A 19,554-nucleotide genomic window follows, 5' to 3' on the forward strand; every position below is an offset into this window, starting at 1 on the left:
CACAATAAAACACAATTACTTTCTTGGGAGTGCTTGAAGTATTGTACTTTATCTTTTATATGTGTTTAATGATCCAGTAGAAATCATCTTCACCTCCGTCTATTAGCCCTTTTACATAAACCCCACTATTTATTATTTTTTTACCTTTTTTTTGTAAAACTTTAAAAGGTGAGATGTTTGGCAAGGGTTTTGGTCTTTAAATGACAAAATAAGATATCACATGAATATAACTAAAACCAACAGGAAACCACACACTTATAAAGTTTAACTTTTTTCCCGGCCACTATAAATTTAACTCGATCACCATGGATTTTCTCCATAATAAAAGGCAGTTCCAACCATGAGCGCTACTGTAGCACCTTTAACAACCACACAAGCCCTCATTAACTTTTGACCTAACTAAGAATTACCTTGTCTAAAACTGATTAAGCCAGTTGTGAGAACACCAGCAATAACAAGTGCACCAATGGGGATAAAAGGGTTTTTAACTCGTTTTTTCCCTTGTTCGAGAAAATCTTTATACACGTTGAGAAGAAAGGAAGTCAAAGTAAAAAATTTACCTTGACTCCATGCATCAATGTGGAACTTATACCCATGACATAAAGCATATGCCATTCTTTAACCTCAGTAAAAGGACCTAACGATAAATCTCTCAAGTGTTGGTTTATCACACTTAAAGGCTCATTGTAAACCTACATTACAACACAAACTCAATGCCATATTTTATTTATTAGATATTGAAAAAGTAAATTAATTTTCAAGTATATACTTGATTCTTGAACCATATAGGAAAATCTGCATATACATGACTAGAAGCAGATGAGTCTTGAGATTAAAGGAATGATCTATTCAAATAAGTCATTCAGAAGGTGGGAAAAATTTTAAAGTATTAATTTTTATTAATTAAACCAATTCACCCCCTCTTGGTTTTTGTCCATATGCAAACATTTCGCTACATGATTCTAACAAATTCTCAATTGTTTAATACTTCATTGTCTAACCCCTCTGGATGATTTGATCCAACATCAGAAGTCTCCATCTCAACATGAGCTTTCCCCTTACCTTTTTTTATGGATCTCTACACATCATAACCATTTAAGTCTTATCGAATGTGACATCCATGCTTATAAAGCATCTAACTTTCCCAAGTTTCAACCTTTATAAGTTTTTCCCCTTCACTTCTTTAGGCATTAGCATCGATTTAACCTACACTAAACTACTCTAATTAAAAATCAATTTAAAATGTATTGATAAAGTATTGTTATCTTAGCTAACACTATTTAGAGATAGCCTTCAAAAGTAAAAACAAATGAGTAACATCCATAGTTTTAGAGTATGTTGCATATGTGATGCAAAATCCTACGTTATTGACTAATCAATGTCCACTTGTGAAGTATGTCATAAGACGAACATGTAACTCATTAGAAACCAGCTATTTACTCACTTTTAAATGATTGAAAGAGAAGATAGGAAATAATATAACGTTGATCGAGAAAGGACAATTGTAACAAAGGATCTAAGCATATTGAAAACAAGAACAATGTAGCAACCGCTACAGAGTCGTGTACAATGGATCTTAACTTCTCAAGAGTACAAATTCGTTACAAGTAGTAAAATGGAAGTCCAAGTATCATTTTCCCAAGGGATTTGCATTTGTTTGTCCAATTATACTTATTTACTAATTTTATCAATGGTGACAACATTAATGGTTGATTTAATTCATAAGATAAACATACACAATTACTAAAGAATAAATTTATAAAATAATTTAGGAAAGACTTCACTAAGCTTGGATTTCATGAACCATAATAATGCAATATTTCCTTCACAATATCTCTATCTTGCTAAAACATTCACATCATAAGCATAATAGCCCTAATTCCTAAGAGGCAAGTTCTAAGTCAATGTGCCAAAACATTAATTCCTTAACTATTTTAACACAAGACTTGCATTAAGATTAAAATATGATGTCTAGAATGACCTAGAGATTACGTATATTCCTAGAACCCAATCTCACGGTTGTTCTATCAAAGGTTAAGTTTCAATTCATTTTTCAATGATTAGATACAACCAAATAGCAAAGATTTCCATCATGCACATGAATAATTGAGATAAAACATATGAACAAAGACAAAAATTATATTGCATAGAAAAATTACAAAGAGTACAAGTTCATTACATTCAACCCCAATGAAATAGGAGTTTAGTCACTTCTAAGCATCTAGAGCACAAAAGTTGGATGAAATTGATGGAATGAATGGAGTAATTTGAGTTCTTCTTGCCCTAGAATGGCACCGTAGTCTAGCCCACTATAGTCCAGCCCACCATAGTCCAGCCACAATCCCATCACCATCAAGACCCTCAAGAAGAAGAAAATAATTCAGATGATTATGTAGATTATTAGGACTCTATTACGTGTTTCTTTTTATTATGTCTTGATACAGTACTTATTGGAGATCATATACGATTGATGTTTGTTTGGATTGCTTTTACTTTTATATGTGGACATATTGTAATTGATGTTTGTGTGGTAAATACAGACATATTGTAAGATATTTGTTTGTAATTGCAGGTCCGATTGTGTATCTGTATGAGATTGCAGGTCTAGTGGTTGATTGTTTATTTCACATTGGGATGTCGGAATTGCAGATTGCACTAGAAAATGAAACTCAATTTACCGATGGATATATCTATCGCCAAATCCGTCAAAAATGTCCAAAACATACACTCGACATTATCGATGGATATTAACCGTCGATAATTACCAACTGATATATCCTTCGGTATTACCAACAAACTCTTCCTTCGATAATTATCGATGGATATATCCGTAGGTAACTACCGATAGTCATAATCCGACGGTAAATATTACCTATGAGTCATTTACCGATGGAAAATGGTTGTTTCCAACGGATTTGGATCATTGGTAATACCTAATTTTTGTTTTTTTTTTGGTAGTGATAGAAGGAGACGATGACCGGTGTGAGGAGGCGCTAGGGCTAGCAACGAGATCTAGTTTGGGTGTATGAGATTGAAGGAGATAATAGTGTGATAAAGGAGGGAACGAGCCACTTACTCTTTTTCCATCTAAATATGAGGTAGAGAAAAAAACATTTTTTTTTGTTTTTTAACTTTCAATAACAAAATTTTGAAGTTTATTTTAGATAACGTTTTTTTGTATATCTACACTTTAAAAACTATTGTCTTTATAGTTTTTAAGCCACATTCATGGAATTGTTGCCTATTCTATATTTAGGCAACAATTTTATACCCGTGGTCAAATTTAGTGTTGTCTAAACTAAAAAAGTGTAGTGCTAGTAGGTTATAATGAATTCACCATATCATATGAGGAAGACTTATGGAGCTCTATATATGAGTGAATGATAGTACGAAAAATGCAAAATCTTTAAGTTTAATTCAACGTATCAGTCTTCTAAGAATAGAGTTAAATGTCAGTAATGATGATGAGTTTGATTATTGACTAATATTAATTAGATGATGGATATGATTATAAAATGTGTAATTACATTTATCGTTACTTTATAAATGAATTATACTTTTAAAAGAATGATAGTGTACTCTATTTGTGTGGTTTGTGTTGTTTTTAATTCTTGATGGTTGTGTATTAAAAAGGAGCGGAAGATATTTTAGATGAGAGAGCTAAGCAATTTTAGGTGGGAGGGCTCGACACTAATAGGTTGAGGGGTCATACCCTACAAGAAAAATGTTTTATAGTAGCATTTATTTTCTGATAGTTTAAGAAAACTGACGTTATCCTATTAAAATTTCTAAATTTACGTTATGTTTATAGTCAGTTAATGTATAACTTCTTTTATTTTACCGTATTTTATTTCCCGCCTCTTTCATATTTTCATCATTTGTCGAGTTCATTTCTTTTCCTATCGCAAACGATGTTTTTTTTTTTCAGTATAAGCTTCACACAATTTATGTTATTCATCTTTCCACTCTAACGCTTACTCTCTGTGCATAAGCCATCATCTTTTTTATGGTTGAAATCGTTCTTTCTTTTGTAGGAGCCATGATCTCTTTTCGGTAAGTGTTCTTCCTCTTTATGGTAGTTGTTTTGTTTTCTTCTCATAGGTTATTTTTAGTTTGAGCTTGTTCTAAACTAAACATTGATTTCTTGAACCTAACTTTGATTTCTGGTGATAAATCATTGCAAGTTGTAAATGTGCTTTATTGTGTTTTTAATTAGCTTTGAATTATTATTTGATCAAGAATTTATAGGTGCGTATGATTTTTTTTTTCGTTCTTCAAAACGATTCCGCAAAATAGCTTTTGAAAACTATTTGTAAGAATGATAGGTAGCATGAATTTTGTTCCATCAAGTGATTTAAGAAACAGATATGAAAGAATATGAAGTTGTTATAGTCTATTCAGCTATCCTACCCCAACCTTAATAATTCTTTACATTGTTATAAACCTAACAAATTTTTATTTTTCTAAGTGTTTCACTCAATTTTCCACGTGTGTATCAAACTTATAGGTTGTTTCTTGAATGTACTCTCGTCATTTACCACTCATGAAAATTCTCTTTAGGACTTGGCAAAGAACTCCAATAACTTAAGCAAAGAAGAACAAACAATGTGAAAAACGTTGTGAGATCTAAATCTTGACTAAAGAGGTCAAAGAAAATACAAAACAATATACAAAACTTCAAGGAGTTTGAAAAATACAAAACAAGAAAATAAAACAAATAAAAGGACTACCAAAGAGAGTTAAAAGATGTCAACATCCAACTTCGTCTAGGTGAATGCATTTGTTTTTTTTTAAACATAATAAAATAAAAAATGTTTTTGATTGATGGTAGGTAAGAAAAAAGAGGTGAAATAATTTTTTTTTAATTTTCAGCATTAAAAAAAGAAATAAAAGAAATAAAAGAAGAAAAAGAAGGAAGAATCCAATTTTTAAAATACTGATTTCAATTAAGTACAATGACATTTTCCACACGTGGCATTATCTTGCCATGTGTCACAGACATTGCCATGTGTCACAACAGGGACTTGACATGTGGCAACACAATTTTTGCAAAAAAAAAAAATTTAAAAAAAAATTAAAAATTAAAAAAATCAGAGAGTGACACGTTAACGGCGTTAATTTTTTTTTCTGAAAGGACCTAATTGAGGCACTTTTTCAAAAGTGGGGACGCAATTGACACTTTTTTTCCCACGGGTACCAAATTGACACACTCCTACCAAAGCGGGTACCATCCATGTAATTAAACCTTTTAATTATTACAAGCAATATTCTTCATAATAATTAGAATAAATATCTTGATTTTATGCTTATGTGATGTGTCATATCAAGATTTTTTCAGTCAAAAAAGATATTATTCTAATTATTAGAAGCAATATTCTTCATAATAATTAGAATAAATATCTTGATTTTATGCCTATGTGATGTTTCTAGGGATGTCAAAAAAACTCGTACCCATGGGTATCCGTGGATAAAACCCGCAACGGGTAGCAAATGGATAGTGTAAATGGATACTCGCGGGTAACGGATACGAATATTTTTTATACTCGCATGTTAACGGGGCAGGTACAGGTATCATAGTATCCGTACCCGTGGATACTCGTACCCGCTATACTCTAATTTAAATATAAATAAATAAAAAATTTGATTAAAATATTAATATATTGATTTTGAATGAGTTATTTTTTTATCAATTAGTTTTAAAAAAAATCATTTCTTTGTAAATTGTCATTCAACATTATTTAAATGAGTTATTTGGACTTTGTTTGAGATTTATGAATGTTATGTATAGTATTTTATTTGAATTTACAATTAAAATCTGTTCTTAAATATTTAATTTTATTTTTTTGTAAATACTTGCAAGTAACCGTGGATATTAGTGGATATTAAAAATTTATGCGAGTACCCACATAACGGGTACCTAACGGATATGGGTACGGGTATGGGGCGAATATTTATCCAACGAGTAGGTTACGGGGGAGCTACTACCCGTACCCTACCCGACCTGTTGACATCACTAGATGTGTCTCATTGAGATTTTTTCAATCAGAGAAGATATTATTATAATAATTAGAGACAATATTTCTGATAATAATTATAATCAATACCCTGGATATTATTTTATGATCTTATTCCTATAATACGTTTCATTGGGACCAATTCTCTGCTCATATATTTCATTATAATTAAAAACTAGGATTTCAGTAGTATCTCAAGGTGTCTATATAAGCATAAAATCTCTCTAATGCAAGACCGAAATAAATTTGACATTTCTCTTCCTTTTTATTACCAGAGCACACATGCAAAGGGATCACCTCACTATTCTCTTAGTTGGATTTGCTCTATTCGTGGCATTGAAAGGTAATTTTTTTTTTTGCTCCTAATGTTATTCATGTATTGATGAGCATAATAAAATTAATGGGTTGTGAATCCTGACTCCTTTACTCTATTATAATATCAAGTGTATGACTGATTGACCCATTATATGGCTAAATGTGTCGATTGAAGCTTATTATTCGATTGTAGCAACAACTCTGATTGTGAATGAACGTCTCTATTTGAGTGATTAATCCATGTGAAACTTAATTTATATGTGCGACCTTTTTCTTTTCTTCTCTTTTGGATGCCATTATTTTTATCTTGGTAATTAGAAATATCTCTCGTAGGCTTTTAATTCTCTTAGTTTTAAAAAAAATTATAAATTATATTATTTCTTTTCTATAATATCACGTCATGTCTTGGATTTGCTTGATAACTAAAATACCCCTTCGTAGGCTTTTAATTCTCTTATTTTAAAAAATAAATATAAATATAAAAATTATAAATTATAAATTATAAATTATATAATTATATAATATCATGTCAAGTCTTGGATTTGCTTGATAACTAAGATTTGTATCATGTTGAATCTCAGATTCCCTTGATAATTAAAAATATTAAAATTTCAAATTTTAACTCATCATCTCAAATAATATTTTACAAATAACTACGTGATCCTCGATTTTCTAGATGGAAATATGTAGGAGTGAGGTACAATCCTTGGCAGACCAAGAAAATGAAAAAATAATTTTGTTTTTTATCTTTATTATTTTGTATATGTATTTATTTTGTTTGATTTTTGGGGAACAACAAATATTTTAAAAATCTATTTTATCTTGCATGCTTAATTAAAGGGAACCGTCTAAGAACGAATGTTGTGGGGTGCTAATACCTTCCTCACACGTAACCGACTCCCGAACCCAAATTTGGTTTCGAAGACTATTCTTTTTTTAAGGTTTTTCTATAGTTTTCCATAATAAACTATGGTGGCGACTCCTCTGTATTTTTTAAATTATTTTTATTGCCCCGTCGCGATTTTGGTTGTGATAGATGGTGATGTTTTTTAGAGTTGATCCTACTACTTGAGTGTGCAAAAGGTAGGTTTCTTTTATATATTCATTTTCCCCATGTCTTTTGTTTTACTTCATGTATATTTATCTATTTTTGTTTGTCTTGTTGTCATCTTTACTTGCTTTGATGTACTCATATGATTATATTGTTGAAATTATTGAACCCTAGGGTAGAAGACAATTGTTATATCTATTTGGGAATTTTCTGGTTATTTTGTAGGTGTGGGTTTGGGTAGTGTTAGGTTGTTCCCTTCACTCACTACATATGTTAAGCTAGTGAATTCATTTTAATATTGGGGTCCCATACCTGGACCTGAGTTAGCCATAAGGAGTGGAAGTCCAATGATTTAATGCTAGACCTCGGATATGCTTGACTATTGTGAAGACTTCATCTAAAGTTCTCTTCCTCTTGACATGCCACATCTGTTAGGTCGCCTATCGTTGTGGATTATGTCCTAAGGTTGACTTTAGCTCTAGAGGCTTATGAGATTGTTTAGAACTATCCCTGAAATTATCATGTAAAAGCCCATAGACCATAAAATAGGTTTTCTCTAGACTTTCTAAGACACAAAGCGAGCATGCATTTTTTTTTATATTTTTTTAATCTTTTGATCTTTTATAAAATTAAGTAGTTAATTTTAAATTGTGTCACATATGCATCAACATATCAAGGAAATAAGGGTCTTTTGAGGCACATACATGCATTACATCTCATTAAGCAATTTAGTTAGATGAATGTCATGCATGTTTTTTTAATAAGTGCATCACAATTGTATTAACATATCACGTAAATAAGTGTCACTTGAGCCATAAGAATGAATTACATCCACATCTTGTCTTCATTCATGCATGGTACCATGCACATAGTTTAAGGTAAATATCATTTTGACATTCACATGAAACGTAGCATGGATCCACTTTGGATTCATGTCACAATTTATAATGCATAATATTTATCCCCTTGCTTTTTCAAATTTATAATACTCATATGCATGTGCGTCTAGGTAGTTTCCAAATTCAACATAATATGTTTCATATTTGCATCCTTATGTCGCTTTGCATAATCTAATACTATATACAATTCTAAACTAACAAATGGCAAGTTTCTCTATAAATTAATATATCTGACCCACTTCATTTCAAAATTTTCATTCTACAAAAGGAAAAATAGCTAACGTGTCAATCAACTACGATTTTCAGCGTTTTAAAAAAAATTCTAAATGCATTTATTATCAGCTTCAAAAAGTTTCTCTCTCTCTTTCTCTCTCTGTCTCTCTTTTCTTCTCCTCTCTTTCGCAGTCCACACTCTTCATCTTCTTCTCAACCTTCCTCTTTTCTCTGGTTTTCTCACCACATTCAACAACTCTTCATCTTCCTCTTTTCAGCTCTTCATCTTTTAAGTTTTCTTTAGCCAACAACTCATTTTCTGCTTATATATTGTCAGATCTAACTTCATCACTTTTTTTACAGGTTTAAACGGAGAAATATTTTTTGTTTTAAGTTTTCTTTAGCCAACAACTCATTTTCTGCGTATATTTTGTCAGATCTAACTTCTTCATCACTTTTTTTTCAGGTTTAAACGGAGAAATATTTTTTGCTTTAAGTTTTCTTTAGCCAACAACTCATTTTCTGCTTATATATTGTCAAATCTAACTTCTTCATCACTTTTTTTACAGGTTTATACGGAGAAATATAATTTGTTTTGAGTTTTCAGCCAACAACTCATTTTTGGCTTATATTTTGTCAGATGTAACTTCTTCATCCCTTTTTTTACAGGTTTAAACGGAGAAATATATTTTTTTAGAGTTTTCTTAAGCGAACAACTCATTTTTTGCTTATATTTTGTCAGATCTAAGTTCTTCATCACTTTTTTTACAGGTTTAAACGGAGAAGTATTTTTTGTTTTCAGTTTTGTTAAGCGAACAACTCATTTTCTGCTTATATTTTCTCATATTTAACTTCTTCATCACTTTTTTTACAGGTTTAAACGGAGAAGTCGATTTTTTTTAGAGTTTTCTCAACCGAAACACTCATTTCTTCTTCTTTTTTGTGAGATCTATCTTTTTCAATCGTTATTTTAGACTTCTAAACCCAGAAGTCGTTTTCATCTATCTTTGTGGATTACCTTCATGCGTTTTTTTATTACCCAGATTTCGTGGTTATTTCTACTTTTCTCCAGCGAACAACTCATTATTCTTTTATTTTGTCATAGCTAACAATTTTATTGCATCATGGTATTTTTTAGGTTTGCTACATTTCTAATATGGTTCACTGCCGCAGATTTAACATCAGGTTTGAAATAAACTTTTGATCTAACTTTTTTTTCTGTTTATGTATATCTAATTGTTGCTTATCTGTATTTTTTCACTTTTCAGACCGTTCATCTTCTTTACTTTTCTACCTTCAAATCTTTTTTTCAGTTTTTTTTTCGTTCATGGTTTTTTTTAATACAGCATTTAATCAGCAGATCTCTTTATTGTTACCTTCAAAGCAATTTTTTTTAGAGTTTTCTCAACCGAAACACTCATTTCTTCTTCTTTTTTGTGAGATCTATCTTTTTCAATCGTTATTTTAGACTTCTAAACCCAGAAGTCGTTTTCATCTATCTTTGTGGATTACCTTCATGCGTTTTTTTATTACCCAGATTTCGTGGTTATTTCTACTTTTCTCCAGCGAACAACTCATTATTCTTTTATTTTGTCATACCTAACAATTTTATTGCATCATGGTATTTTCTAGGTTTGCTACATTTCTAATATGGTTCACTGCCGCAGATTTAACATCAGGTTTGAAATAAACTTTTGATCTAACTTTTTTTTCTGTTTATGTATATCTAACTGTTGCTTATCTGTATTTTTTCACTTTTGAGACCGTTCATCTTCTTTACTTTTCTACCTTCAAATCTCTTTTTCAGTTTTTTTTTTCGTTCATGGTTTTTTTTAATACAACATTTAATCAGCAGATCTCTTTATTGTTACCAACTTACACTATATTTTGGCAAAATATAGTGTAAATGTACAAACCCTTCATGTTCTTTATTTTTCTTTCTTAAACTCTTTCATTTTTTTTTCGTTATTGGTTTTTTTTAATAATTCATTCTATCACCAAATCTACAAATTTTAACCCAATATTCGTTTTCATTTGCACATTTTTCAAATCACCCTTGACCGCTTCAAATACTGCTTTTATAAATCTCCAAATCAACCTGTCAATCAGTATTCAAACGCATTAAATTTTGCACTGCTCGAGATAATGATGAATAAACTGATCCATCACCTGCCACACGTTATAATTATTAAAGTTTATTATATTCAGGGTATTAAATATACACCATCCTCAAAAAAAGCAACATTACAAAATTACATTAAAAAATTGTACTTATACTTTTACGACGTTTCATAATTTTTTTTTTATTTCACGTTTAATTTTTGAATTCGTATTTATTAACCTCTACTTTTACCACTTAAGACTATTCACTTTGTACGGATACTTCCAACAGGTCTGACTTCTCCTATTTCTTTTATATATATTCCCTGTGTTTACCAATTCAAAGTCAGACATCTGATTTCTCTACTATGAACCATTTTCTTCTCTTACAATTTTACTTCATCACCAACCTATTCTGCTTCAATGGAACCCATGCCCACACCACAATCCATACTTTCTTCAGATCTGGTTGGCGGATTCATTTCTATGTTTTTGAAAGACCAGGTATATTTTTTTATTCAATTTTAAATAAATACTTTTATTTATTTATTCTTAACTTAGTAATCTTTTAAGGATTGTGGACACGTCGACCGAGTCTTCATCATACGCTATTGGAAGGACCTTGGTGCTAAATGGACTGTTGTGGATTACCAAAGTAATGTTCACCATGTTACTTACAACATGGATATTCACACTCCAATGATTACTCAAGGCTGGAACCAACTAAGATCTTTCTATGGAGATCAGTCAGACAAGTTGGTTGTGTTCAAATACGTGGGAAATTCATCTTTCGTAATCCACGTCTCTAAACGTTCTGCAAACACAGGAATCAAGACCAAGTTCCTCAACAATGTTGCCATACGTCGTCCTCTCTCTATGTCAAACTTAATCCATTTTACTGTTGAACTATCCACATACTACTGTCAAGCAAGCCACCTGGTTAGTTTTGAATTTTTAATATTATTTTAAATTTCCATTGCTTTATAATAATTAATATCTCTTGACATTCTTTTTTCAGTATTTGAAGAAAGAATTTGCTACTTATTTCCAAAAGAGTGGACTTTCTTCTGTTGTTTTACATGGACCCAGGGGCAAGGTCGAGTGTAAATTGATAATAAGATGTAGGTCTGTTAAGATAGGATCTGGCTGGAAAGACTTTTGTGCTCTTCATCAACTCTCTGTAGAGGATCACCCTGAATTATTTTTTGAAGTTGAAAGTGAAAGAACAAGTAGAGATATCAAAGTTCTTTATCCACTTTTTTGGTTTTAAAGTTGTAATTTTTTATTTTATTTAGTTTGAACTTTTTATATTGGACTCTTAGTTTGTATTCATTTATTATATATCTCAATATATAAGTTAAATTTTGTTCTCTTTTATTATCTGTATTTTATTATTTTGTATTATTTTTTGTTCGTCTTAATTTTAGTAACTATAATTTATTCTTAATTTCATTTTTACTTAACAATAATGACCATAACACAAAATGAACTATGATTAATTATTATTATTAGAATCTTATAAGTTATAAATGAATTATAATCTTTTTAACCATTTTTTAATATTAATTGAAATAGAAATTTGAAATGACTGTTTAGAAAGCTTTTTGTATTCCACCGCCTTCAAAAAGTGGTTTTAATTGTCTTCAAATCAACCTGTCAATCAGTTTTCAAATGCATTAAATATCGCACTGCTCGAGATAATGATTACTAAACTGTGGATCTCCTCTGCTACACGTTATAATTATTAAATAATAAATCAGAAGCCAACAAACGTTTCATTTTTTTAAATTTCTTTTCATTTCTCAAGATCAAATTAAATGCACTGACCAGATTACCGTAATCAACACTAAAACGCTTTGATTACCGCTACATCTCTTCACATTCAAACAATTTTCAACACGATATTAATGACTGCTCTATGTAATCAACACTGAAACTCTTTGATTACCGCTACATCTCTTCACCTTCAAACACTTCTCAAGACGAAAATCATGATTGGACTACGCAATCAGCACTAAAACGCTTTGATTAGCGGTACATCTCTTCACATTCAAACACTTTTCAAGACGAAAATCATGATTGCACTACGCAATAAACACTAAAACTCTTTGATTATCGTTTCATCTCTTCACATTCAAATAACTCTTCTTTCAAGTATACTCATCTGTGTTCATCTGTTTAAATCAGATTTTCAGAAGTGCTTCTCCATTACACGGAAGGTATGTATGTATAATTATTACACTTTTATTACTTAGGCTTCTGTTCATCATCTTTTTCTTTATCATCTTCTCCGTTTCATCATCACCATTTTCTTTTCCATTGCACAAACATTTTTAAACTGCTCTATCCTCACCATCTTCTTTTCCATATCACAAACACATTTGATTACTAATACCTCTCTTCACAGTCAAAAACCGCACCTTCCTCTACAATTTTCAACTTATCTTATTTTTCTCATACTCATCTGGGCTAATCTTTCTGATACCAAATCGTTTTCCATTACACAAAGGTATGCATGTTTAACTTTTATATTTTTATGAACGACAAGTTGTAGATGATCGTCTTTTATGTTTCATCATCTTTTCTGTTTCAGCAACTTTTATGTTTCATCATCTTCAATGTTTCATCATTTTCTCTGTTCCATCATCATCATCATTTTCTTTATTTGTCATATTCTCTTTTTCATCATCAACCACTTCTACAAATTTTTTTAACGTATTCATGTTAAACTTTTAACTTTTTTATGAACTACACTTCTCTTCACAGTCCACATCAAAAAATTTGTTTCGTGATTTTCTGTTTTTCATCATAACCATGTTAAACTTTTACCTTTTTATGAACTACACTTCTCAGATGATGATGTTTTCTGTTTTTCAATGTATTTTAAATATTTTATACCATCTACTTAGATGACGACGAAACAGTGCATATTGGGTGATCAATCCATACTTGCAACTAAGTGGAAGGGTGGATTCTTCACTATGTTCATCGAAGAACAGGTTTTTTTTTAATTCATCACTTATAAATTATTCATCATTATTATTCTCTGTTGAATTTAAATAATAGATTTTTCATGAACTCTCTTTTTTCTGAAGGATTTTGGTGACGTGAACCGATTGTTTGTCATTACATTAGGCCGTGAACTGGGTCCAGTTTGGACAATTTCTGATAACAATGGTAATATGCACCATGTTACCTTCAACATGGATATTTATAATCCAAGGATTACTCATGGGTGGTGTGATATAAGAAAATTCTATGATATAAACAGAGTATGTTACTTAAGGCATACTGGAAATTCTGTTTTTGAAATACACCTTTATGATCACTGTTCAGAAACTACTTTGCAAAAATTTCAAAGTCATGTTCGATCAAATCTTCCACTCACAACGTCAAAATTAATTCACTTTGAGTTCCGCCTTTCTAAATACAACTGGAAATCAAGCTCTCTGGTGATCTTTCTTACCTTTTTTTTGTAATCTTTTTACCATTAATTTTGTTTGTTTGTAATCTTTGTTTTAATGTATATATAATTTTGTTTTGTAATAATATTTTTTTGGTTTTCGCAGGATTTGAATTCAGACTTATGTAAGTATTTTCGCAATAGTAAATTCTCAGAAATTGTGCTTTATGGTCCAAAAGCACAGGTTCAATGCAAGTTGTTAATTAGAGTAAGATCAGTGAAGATTGGCAGTGGATGGAAAAAGTTTTGTGAACTACATGGACTACAGGAAAGAGATATAATACTTCTTGAGGTTGACGGTGAAGAACCAAGCAGCCATGTGAATGTGCTTCTTAATATATTTGACTATTATCATGGCCTCTGAAATCATCCCTAAACAATATTATTTTAACGTATTACTTATTTTGTATGGCCAATGTAATATTTTGTAGCAATTATTATAGACTTTTTTTACATTACATATATATATATATATATATATATATATATATATATATATATATATATATATATTGGTAAATACAACTGTTTAAATCTGATATAATCTCGAATATCTTTGCCATTTAATTCATGTCAGACCCCCAAATGTCATATCATTCATTAAAGCTTTTTCAATTAAATTTTATATTTTACAACATATGACCATGGTTTATTTCAGATACATCTCATTTTTAAAAATTATAACTAAAAATTAATATGATTTTAAAAAAGTAGATTGATATGACTTTTGCACTGCTCGAGAAATTTCTTAATTCTTTCCACATCTTTTTATTCCGTACCAATCCCTGATATGTATTACTTTATTAATTCTTTATACGAATTTAGTTATTTTGAATATTTGTTATTAATATATTATTATTTTAATTTATCCAACCGTTTTGTCTTCTCCAGCAAGTTTCTCGCACTATTGTATATTGTGTATAACACTGTTTTGTACACTTTAATTAATTATTATTCATCCAAATAACTGTTCTCTTTTCTCTGCCAAGTCTGGATTCATACAAACCATATTCCACGAAAGGTATGTCCTTCATTTGTTTTTGATAACAAATATAGTTCGACATGAAGCGTAGCAGTTCATATGTTCTTTTGTACAGTTGTACATTTTGTTCATTTGTTAACAAATCCTGAAAAAACATCTTCGCACATTGCTTCTTTCTTAAAATTATTTGTTTATGCAGCCATACTTTTTTCCAGATCTTCATTGTTTCCATATTAGTGATTCAATTAATGGTTCACTGCTCAATACATCACGCGAAGAGGTAATGTTTTCATTTCAAAGTAAGCTTTTAATGGTTCATCTTCATCAGAAAGCTTTTTTTGCTTTATTTTCCTTTTATATGAAACCTCTGAAAAAAACCATTGCAACACATTACTGGTTTCTGACATCAATAGCTGTTTTTCGCAGTTTTCACAAGAAAATGATAGTATGATTTCTGTAAACATAGGTCAAATTTTTTTTTTCTATTAACATGTCATGTCTATTACTCCATGTTTGCAGATTACTTAATGCTTTTGTACCTCTTGCTTTCTTTAACCATTTCAAATTTTACAATCCAATAACGTATGAACCTTTACTTTTTCAAAATTTGCCAAATTCATGTTATCTTTTTCTTACTATCCTTGACCAAACAGATATATATTACTCTATAGCTGCTTTGAACCTTTTATTATTTTTTTTATTTTTCTTACTAAAATATTTTATAATTCTTTATTATCTTTTTTATGTGAGTTTAAATATGTCACCAATGTAGTACTTACTTTTTTACTTCCATTTCTTGAATATCTTTGTGTTGAGATCAACATGTCTCTCTCTGAAGTTCAAAAGCAAACTCAAAATGTAAGCCAAGTTACTCCAGAAAAGGAGAACTGGAATATCATCGTTAGGGTGATACGTTCATGGTTCGTTCCAGATTTCACTAAACAGAGGTGTCCTTTTTCCATGGAGTTGGTTATTCAAGACAAAGAGATTATTATTCGTCTAATTATTTACCATCATTGTTATGAACAAAATATCTGTATGTTAAACATCTTTATCTTTATTATATTGATGTATTTCAGGGTTCTAAAATACATGCTTCCATCAGACGTACTCTAATTTACAAATTCCAGACTGAAATTTCTGAAGGTCATGTTTATGCCATACAAAATTTCAGTGTTGCTCCAAATTCTGGAATATACAGAACTACGCACCACCCTTATAAGATTAATTTCCAGTTTGGTACCAAAGTTAGTTTGCTTGATGGTAACTTGGTTCCTGATGTCAAACCACAATACACACCTTTGTCATTATTGACAACCACTGGATTCGATACTGATTATTTAGTTGGTAACTTAATATTTTTTGTTTTTCTACCATTCATATATTTTAGTTATCAACAATTATTTCGTCATTTTATGTTATGACTTTTATTATTTTTTATTTAGATGTATTGGGATTACTGGTCGGAGTGGGTACTGAAAGAGAATTGCAAGTTGATGGAAAGACAACAAAATTAAATGTCATTGCAATAGAAGCTGATGGGTATTTTATTTCTATGATATACTACATACCTTTTTATTTCTGTTTAAATAATGATTTGACATAACATTTATTGAATGTTTAGGTTTCGAATAGAATGTACTTTGTTTGGTATTTATGTCGATGAACTGAATGTATTTCTTTCAAGTGGAGAAGTACAAAATTGTGCTATAAGTATAGAATTTGCGAAAGTCAAAACTTTTCAAGGTAAACTTCTGTGACTTCTTTTACTTTTGTTATATTACAATTTTTATTACCATGGTACTTTCACATACACTATGTTTTTAAATTTAGATAAGGTTCAACTTCAAAATTGCAAGTTCTGCACTAGGATTAAGTACAATGTTAACTTCAAGGAGGCATCTGAACTTAAATCAAGGTAATGTTCAAATTGTTATTCATTTATTGCAATACTTTCTAATTTTTTAGTTAATCCATTTTTTTAACTTTAATTTGTATTGCCCAGGATGATTGAGAACAATGAATCTCCCTCTCAAGGATTAACGCAGTTGTCTCAGACTTCCAAACATACTGTGGAAGAAGACTTTTTAACTCTTACACCTAGGACGACTATTCAAGGTCTTAAAGATTGTAAAGAGGTTAGAATGACTTCTAAATTATTTCATGTAATTTTGTTGTTGTCAATACCTTTTTTCATTAATCTTTTATATATTCAAAGGTTGCAACTTTCATATTGTTTGGAACCATTAACCATATCTTGGATGAGGATGACTGGTGGTATACGGCTTGTGTTTGCAACAAAGCTGTTTATCCAGATTCAAAGATGTTCTTTTGCGAGAAGTGTAACAAGCATGTTATAAAAGTCTTTCCAAGGTTAACTTTAACTTTATTAAACTTAATGCCAATTTACATATATGATTATAATTTACACTTTTGGGAATTAATACTTTTATATATTTTACAGATATAGGATTAAGGTTCGAGTTATTGACTCATCCGATTCCACCACATTTGTTCTGTTTGATAGGGATGCAACCACCCTTTTCAAAAAAACCTGTGCTGATATGTTAGAGTCTCATGATAAGGTATACTCTTGAATATATCAACTTATATATATACAGTAATAAGCATAGTGCGATATATCTCTCTGAATATGATTTTAAATTACTTTGTTATCGTAGATGAATGGTTGTGGGAATTTTCCTAAGGAGTTTGAAGAATTAGTTAATAAAAGTCTGCTGTTTAAAGTTGAAAGTAGGAACGATCAAACTTTCAAACTTGAACAATCTTTCAGAGTGAAGAAAAACAGCGTGTAGTCAATGAGTCTACTGTTGATATTGCCGAGGTATACAAATTTAGTAAATTTCATTTTTTGTTAATGACGTATTATTTTATTAATTCTATTTGTTTTTAAACTGTACTATAGGATTTATTAGTTAGATTTACCAAAGAAACAATTGAGTGTGCATCCCAATCTGCTGACTTAATCAAAGATACTGCTACGAATGAGGATGGTAACACTTCACTTAAGAGATAATCTGCAAAGAAGACCTTATCACTTGAATTCATCGAAGAAGACACTGTTCCACTGAAGCTGCTAAAAAGAAATATTAAGAAGGAAAAAATAGTCAAACAATAGATGATTTTAGTTTTAATATTTGAAGACAATTTCTTTTATGTCTGACAATTTGGGACTGTAATATGTGTACGCATGGTTATGTCTTCAATTTCCTTTAAACTATAACTTTGATGTTTAATTTGATTATTACTATATTATGCTTTTATTATGGTTTTATTTGTTACAAATTGTATAATTTTATTTCTTCCATCCGCTGGTTTGTCAAATATTGTTGACATTTTTCAATTATTGTCAACAAACTTACTGCCAGCTACATCAAAACGTTTTAAAAGTGATATTATGTTTTACCATCAATTATTTATCAATTATTTATTATAATAATAAAATAACTTTTATCATAAACTTATTTAGAAATTCAAATTTATTAGTTATATTTATTTTCATAAATGCATCATATATTTTTCTTAAACAACCGAATTTAGAAATTCTCATTTCTTATTTACATTGGTTTTCATAAATAATATATATTTGGCAAACTAATTAAATGTTGTCACATTTTAAGTTATGGCAACAGAATTGGCTGCCATACACAAATTTGAATCATTTTTCTTTGTAATGGTTACCAAGTTTATTAAATAAATTCCATTTTCATTCTCATATATCTAAAAAAAAAATTTAATATATCATAAATTTACAACCAATTATTATATATTAACTTACTACGTCAATTTTGATTCCATTTGTCTTAATATAATATATAGATATATATATTAATATTTATCTCTATATGTTATATATATATGGATTTTGGTTGTTACTTTATTCTAAAAATAAGTCTTAATTTTATTATATATTATATTATATTATGATATTATTATATTTTTAAAATATTTTATAACGTAATATTTTATATTGTGCTTTTAATGGTCTTCCCGTTTTCCAAAGTAATAATTACATTACTGTTTTGAAATCTATTTGTAATCGTCCCGTCTTTTCATGGGGGATTTTTCCTCTATAAATGATGATCTTCATTCTACCATCAGAACCACACTTGAAGATAAGTTCCGTCATATTCTCCATTTTTACTACTCTATTTCTACTTCCATTCTGAAAGTCCTACCAAATGGACAACAACTTCAACCAAGAACAAGTTGTTAATAGAATGAGTAGGTACCAGTTCTGTATTATCCACCTTGAGGATGAGGTACGTCTTTGGTATATTTTTATATACAGTTTTGGTTTTACAAAAATTCTTCTACTCTTCTTATTTTTTTTCACGGATTTGAAATTATATTATCATTTTTTCTTCAACTAATCTATGTCGTTGTTCAAATAAATTATATCCTTGGAGGTTGTTGGGTTTGTGGATCATGCATTCGCCATTCTTTATGATCACGATCTTCAACGTCAATGGACTTTAACAGATGAAGAACGCAAT

General features: G+C 29.9%; 1 protein-coding gene and 1 pseudogene across 1 annotated transcript; one reads left to right on the plus strand and one right to left on the minus strand.

Moving 5' to 3' along the window:
- Positions 1-291: 291 nt before the first annotated feature.
- On the minus strand, positions 292-615 carry LOC146887495 (RING-H2 finger protein ATL48 pseudogene; annotated as a pseudogene).
- Positions 616-11,015: 10,400 nt separating this feature from the next.
- LOC114175052 (uncharacterized) lies at positions 11,016-17,853 on the plus strand. Its single transcript, XM_028059806.2, has 16 exons — positions 11,016-11,096; positions 11,166-11,531; positions 11,611-11,695; positions 12,780-12,811; positions 13,502-13,591; positions 13,688-13,864; positions 14,162-14,374; positions 15,237-15,317; positions 16,117-16,384; positions 16,483-16,579; positions 16,662-16,783; positions 16,871-16,955; positions 17,043-17,175; positions 17,256-17,410; positions 17,502-17,622; positions 17,719-17,853. Exons 1-16 carry the CDS (start codon positions 11,016-11,018, stop codon positions 17,851-17,853), a joined length of 2,241 nt encoding a protein of 746 aa, XP_027915607.2.
- The last annotated feature ends 1,701 nt before the right edge of the window (positions 17,854-19,554 follow it).

This window comes from Vigna unguiculata, chromosome 3, assembly GCF_037176805.1.
Source record: "Vigna unguiculata cultivar grain cowpea cultivar isolate G323 ecotype 2 chromosome 3, ASM3717680v1, whole genome shotgun sequence".
Lineage (NCBI taxonomy): Eukaryota > Viridiplantae > Streptophyta > Magnoliopsida > Fabales > Fabaceae > Vigna > Vigna unguiculata.

Bases quoted from the DNA above. Each gene is read 5' to 3' on its own strand.
- LOC114175052 (XM_028059806.2), top strand. From the start codon at position 11,016: ATGGAACCCATGCCCACACCACAATCCATACTTTCTTCAGATCTGGTT. The intron at 14,375-15,236 runs GTGAATGTGCTT...TTGTTTATGCAG, and splicing joins GTGAAGAACCAAGCAGCCAT to CCATACTTTTTTCCAGATCT. The intron at 17,623-17,718 runs GTATACTCTTGA...TTGTTATCGTAG, and splicing joins TGTTAGAGTCTCATGATAAG to ATGAATGGTTGTGGGAATTT.